Here is a 6,256-nt window from a genome sequence, read left to right on the forward strand (position 1 = left end):
GGACAATGACACTGTCCGTTAATCCCACTGCAGCTGCTGGTGCTTTGCTTTCCCCTAAGCATTCGTCATGTTTTCGTCTCTGTGAGGGTAAAGAATCGATCAAATCTCTACCATTGATAGACGTGTGTATGAAAAGAGAGATGAAAAGTGAATCTGGTTATCGCATCACGTACTGTTGAATGTTTTGGTATCTAAAAGAAAGATACGTAGTGAGTGGGACTTTAGCACAAGACCCAAACTATAATTTAGGCTAGTAAGAAATTAATGTTCTGTACTATACTTGCTAAAATAAAATACATAAAAAGTGCAAGCTTGCCCTTCAGCAAGCATTGCGTTAAATGCTGCCTACGTGTTTTTAGTATATGACAACTGTAGTTTTCTCAGGATTAATAAGCATTTCAAAGAAGTGCCCAGTCATCACCAACCATGCGATACACAAAACGAATCTACATAAAATAACTCGTCATCCAATCCCATTCGGGCTCCACATGTGAAATGATGATACATCTATTAAACGTGTCTGTGGTGAAGAGACTTGCAGAGTAATTTGGAAGGCTGTGCAACTCGCTGCAGGATGCAATCTGTTTCCTGCTCAAACAGATGGGCCTGCCCTACATGTATTCTGTGATCTGCACCCAAAACTAGACTATAATATTGCATGTATAGTGGATTATAAACTCCACCTAATACTTCTATTCACTTTTTAATATAAATTGGACTATTTAAAATAAAATATGGCATGGTGGAATGTGTTTTGAGTCACTTTCTTATTAGCTTGAGAAAGATTTTGTCCACATTTTCTCTGCAAATGGATCTAGCTTGTTGTTTTAGTCATTTTGTATTTATTCAATAGTAGTAGACTGTCATTACACAGGCGGATTTGATTTACTGCTTATATTGTTGCTGTAATAAGGGTATAATACTGGTCCCATGACATTTATTACCTATTTGTGTGCAAATAAGGTTATTATTCAATAGATTGTCATCAGCTGTGTACAGTCTCAGATCAATTTGCTCCATCAATATGCTTTCGCTTTCTAGCTTTCTGAAGTAAAATAATTTCCTAACTCTAGCAGTCTAAGAAATGAAGCGGGTCCTGAATGCCACCTGCTGGGCTATCAGTGAATCATGCGTTTGTGTCAGCTGTGAGCAAGCATCATCCGCTCTTTTCATCCACTCTGCATCCCCATTTTGTCCTTATTTCATTCCATTGCAGTTGCTTTGCCTTGGGGAAACGTAGAGCTCAAGTGGGCTTGGTTTTTCTCAACAGAGAAAGGAGACGTCACTGGTGAGACACTGAATCACCCACTACAGAAAAAGCAGATGGTCTCACGCTGTCAAAAGGCGACTCTAATTCAATACAGTGCACCTGCCTCTGGGCATTAGTTTGATATGCATCCGACAGTAAACAGAAGCAGAATCCAGGGTTATAATCGCCAGTGTTAAATATCAACTAGGCGATGGGGCCAGAGCATACGTGATAGGGAGCAGGAACAACAAAACAACAGTTTGTGCACAAAATATAAGGAATTATAGACAAGACCTTTTATTTTTCAAAGTCACATTTGACCTCCAGTAAATTTGGAGTCTGTTTGTGATGTTCAATTTAGATTTAATAAGAACAATCTCACAAAATGCCACAGCCTGCAGCCTATCACATAAAGGACATTATATTCTACTTTGTAGCTTTGCTGGCTCATCTGTAATTGTTTCTTTGAAGAAATTATACTGTCTTGGAAAGCAACAGCTTAGGAGCCACACAAATAGAGATACATCTTTGCTGATTTTACATTGACATTCACAAGACCAGATCCCACGTGATCAATTTGATTTCAAATCTTGGAGCGTGGTAAAGCACACAAATTAAACAGATCATTTTCATGCCCAACACTTTGGCCAGTCACACAACTGATTAGACATTAAAGCAATACTACTGGGGCAAAGTCGTCACCATGTTATATCTGCCTTTTTTTTTTTTATTTCCCACACAAATATTAAGACACCATTTTTTTATTAGTTACACAACTGGCACTCATTTGACAACACAACAATACAAAATCATCAGATGACGACCCAGACATTCTTTGAATTGTACAACCAAGCAACATTGTAAACAATTAGACTGACATCTAAATTCATTTGATGGGTGAGTCCAGGATCTCTTGGTAATCCTGCCGAATGGCTCTGCTCACCCTGTACAGCTTGACTCCAGTCAGAGTAAACACACTAATCATGATGACTAGGCCCCCGATGACATCATAGACAGAGGGGATCATCCTCAGAACGATGAGCTGGAGAAACATGGCAACCACAATCTCCAGGTGCTGCACGGTGCTCACTAAGGCTGGATGAAACTTATTTAGAGCATAGTAGACTCCGAGAAATGCCACAGTGGAGCAGATACAAATCCCAATTAAATAGCCCCAGGTCTCCGCATCCAGAGGAATGATGGGCTCCTGCATGATAAACATGGTGGAGGCGCCCCAAACTGTGCCCGTCCAGCCGAAGGTAAAGAGTGCGGTCCACATGCTGACCCGCTCCTTAATGGCCCTGTAGACGATCATGGAGAGGGCAGCAGTCATGCCGGCCATCACTGTCATTGTGTAGCCAAAGGCCTCCTTCCAAAACCCCAGCCTGGACTTCTCCTCATCTGCTACATTTGGCACCATAACCAGGCACAAGCCAAACACGCTTCCTACCACTGTGACCACATCAGTATAGCCCAGCCTCTCATCCAGCAGCAGGAAGGCTAGAACTGCACTGAAGACTGTGGTGGAGGCACGCCACATGATAGTGCCATTGCTAGGTGGTACTATGGCAAAGGATGTGTAAGCGCAGGTGATTGAGATTACGTTGCAGACACCGTAAAAGAAGAGACGCAGTCGATAGCCCTTGGGGCCAAAGGGGGCTTCGTGGTAGTAGAAGACCACCAGGATGGACAGCACTTGAATCACCGAACGGATGAATAGTAGCTCAAGAGAAGGAACTTTAGAACGGTCAGCTGCTAAACGAGTAATCAATGCCACACAGCCATGAGCCACTGCTGCCCCAAACAAGGCCATCCAGGTCACCCTGGAGGCCAACACATTCGCCTCGCCAAAGCTGGCCAGCTGCCCCTCAACGCCCTTGTCTCTTTGCACACTTGGCTGCTTAGGTTGGGTTTCCATGGTTCCAAAGAAAGTCCTGCCACCTTTGCTATCTGACACCAGTCTCTTCCCCACATTGGCTTCAGCAAAGGCGCCAAAGTCCTCAAAAGAGGGTGCATCGTCATAGCCCTCATCTCCAGGCTGAGGGAAGTGAGTGGCATATTTCACCGTCACTGTGTTGGGGTGAATCTTGACCCGCTTTTTTGATCCGTACTGAAGCGAAGATGAAGATATATCCATGTTGTATGGGCGTCAAATGGGGCAATCTGAAAAATGAAGTGAAATCCATTACAGTGTATCAGCAACCAAAGTGCTGTCAAATATTTGGACTTAGTTTAGAGGTTTGCATAATTTATCTCTCAGTATCCAAACCCCCACACTCACATGTATCCAAAATACACATGTGCTGACACACAACAAAAATCTCTCACGTTACCTCGTTGCTGTTACCTTTTACCCTTCCTAGATTTACACTCGTGTTACATTGCCTCTGTGTATATAGGCTGTGTATATCCCGTGTGAGCTCATATAAGCCAAGCAGCAAACATTGTGAGGCTGATGCAGTCTGATGGGGATGGAATTACATAACAGGGATCCACCAGGGGATGATATATGAATGTGGGCCACTTATGAGCTGAATGGAACTGCACACCATAAATAAGCAAATCCTGTAGCTATGTCGGCGTGTGTGAAAGGGTTAAATGGAGGGGAAGAGTTTGAATCTTTTCTACTTTGTTTTATACAGCACAAGGATTTAGCTTCAATAGCCTTACTGATTATTAATATTCATTATAAAATATAATTTTCAAAGTGTAAAGCCTATATATATTTATATATACTGTGAGTATAAAGTAGTGCCTCTGATGTTTTTTTTTTCTTAACTCTAAAATTTATTGCTACTGCAGCATTCATTTGGGCAATACACAGCACATCAAAACCACAAGGGGGCAGATAGGTACTCTTGTTTGCCGTCTCTCCTCCTCTTGCTCCTCCTTTTTGAAATATAGATGAATATAACTTCATTACTGATAATTAACACAAGTCCCACTTATATAAGGTATTAAAAAGCCTAAAGCCTAAAACAGTGCTTTCTAACACCTACAGGACATTCATTACTTAACATCGTATTTTTAGCCGGCCAAACCAATTAAAGCGATTTATTTTCCACCGATGTACTAAAAAATTTGATAAGAACGTGTTTTCAAACCGATAATTATTTAAGATAGTCGACTATCTTAAGATAGTCGACTATCTTAAATGCCACATTTTTTCATGTCATTCAATCTCGTTGAAATCTGGTTAAATGTATATTTTGATACCTGTATTTTGACAAGCTCCTATGTGAGCCATTATAGCGCCAACTTAGCGTAGAGAGAGGAAAACATATTATCGGTGAACGTCTTACCTTTTTGTTCCTTAAATAGTTCCTACTGTTGCACGGATCCGGGTTTTTGTCATAAAAGAAGATTTTGTCGAATTTCTTGGTCCTTACATTCGCTCATCTGCAACTGCCATTTCTCCATCTTCCGTCTCAAGTGGAGCACCTTTTCTTTTTTCTTTTTTTTTTCTTTTTCTTTTTTAAAAAAGATGCGTGCTGCTTAGGTTTTTCGTTCTCCACTCTCTCGACGGACACTGCTTCTGCCTCTGATGAAGCTGAAGCTGCTGTTGCCGAGGCGGGTGATGATGATGCTGATGCTGATGATGAAGTTGAAGGAGGGGATGGAGGAGAGGAGCAACTGTCACTGTCACAGCCAGCGGTTACTCTTCCTCATTCTCCTCCTCGAGAGTCCTTCCCACCTAGGCTCGCTCATCCCTCAGGGAAAAGAGAAGCGCGTCTGTCATTCATCATCATCATTTTCATTAGATTAAAACCCCCATCCACTTTAAGAGCAACATTTGAATTTCCTATGCGACTTAGTTATGGAGAGATGCAAGAAATATTAAAGTGCAACCAGGTTATTCTTATTCTCTTCTTTACAGACATTTTGAACATGTATCACTTTTACTGCACAATATATAAAGCAATTTATGTAATTATGGTATATTTCACACACTGTGCTTTATCTCTTTTCAGCTCCTGGTATATTCTAAATTGCCCACAGGTGTGAATGTGAGTGCAAATGGTTGTCTGTCTCTCTGTGTTAGCACTGCAACAGAATGACAACCTGTCCAGGGTGTACCCCACCTCTCGCCTTATGGTAGGTGAGATAGGCCCAGCCCCCTAGCAGCCCTGACAAGGATAAGGAGAAGAGAATGGATGGATGGATGGATGGATATTTTGCTAGACAGAGACCTCTGATTTGTGCCAGGAATCTGCTGGAACCACTCAATTCTTATTGGAGTCCTATTGGACTTCACATCTCTCAGCTCCTGGTACCTGCCTATTTTCTCATGCTGTTTTTTCCTGATGTTGCTGTCCTCTGTGATTGCCACCTCTATGAAAACGTTGGTCTTCTACTCTTCATCAGCCATCAGTATGTGTCCTTGTCCACATAGCTGGACTGGCCATCGGGCATACCGGGCATTTTCCCGGTGGGCCGATGGTGATTTTTCGTTTTTATGGGCCGATTTTTTTTTTTGTAACGGCATGAACAATGAGAGGTGGTGGATTGGCCAGATGCTGGCCGATGTGTAAAAATAACTCAGTTGTTTGGTATTGGCTATGGCGGAGCTTCCACAGAGGCCAGCGGGTGGATGAGGGAAGGAGAGGCAGGAGGAGCAGAGACCCGAGGCGGCGAAATTCAGTTCAGGTGAACTGAATTTCAGGTAAGAAGTTATGACCTGCAGTCTGTCTGGGTCAGATATAAACCAAGTTTAGGTATAGTTTATTTTCGTTGTGCTGACTTTTTACAGTCAGTTACAATAACTCGTACTACTAGCTAGCTAGCATTCTATACAGCTGGGTGGGTGCTATGATGTTACTGATAGTGAACTTTATTTTATTCATAAGGTTAGTTAGTAGAGTTGCCAACCACTCCTTAAAAAATGGAATGGTCCCTCATTCAGAGAAAACATTATGCGTTTCGTATTGAGCTGAGAAGGAACGCAGTTTGTCCCGTGCTTCAGCTACAATGGAAAAAGACACAAAGCTGGATTTATTCTGTGTGTTT

At 42.1% G+C, this 6,256-nt stretch overlaps 1 protein-coding gene across 1 annotated transcript; it reads right to left on the reverse strand.

The window, feature by feature from the left end:
* Positions 1-1,532: 1,532 nt before the first annotated feature.
* slc35g2b (solute carrier family 35 member G2b) lies at positions 1,533-4,893 on the reverse strand. Its single transcript, XM_063483408.1, has 2 exons — positions 4,552-4,893; positions 1,533-3,412 (listed from the first exon to the last, which is right to left on the reverse strand). Exon 2 carries the CDS (start codon positions 3,384-3,386, stop codon positions 2,136-2,138), a length of 1,251 nt encoding a protein of 416 aa, XP_063339478.1. The 5' UTR covers positions 3,387-3,412; positions 4,552-4,893; the 3' UTR covers positions 1,533-2,135.
* Positions 4,894-6,256: the final 1,363 nt, after the last annotated feature.

This window comes from Pelmatolapia mariae, linkage group LG9 (genome assembly GCF_036321145.2).
Source record: "Pelmatolapia mariae isolate MD_Pm_ZW linkage group LG9, Pm_UMD_F_2, whole genome shotgun sequence".
NCBI lineage: Eukaryota > Metazoa > Chordata > Actinopteri > Cichliformes > Cichlidae > Pelmatolapia > Pelmatolapia mariae.

Excerpts from the sequence above, each read along its gene's own strand:
- slc35g2b (XM_063483408.1), bottom strand. The coding sequence starts at position 3,386 with ATGGATATATCTTCATCTTCGCTTCAGTACGGATCAAAAAAGCGGGTC.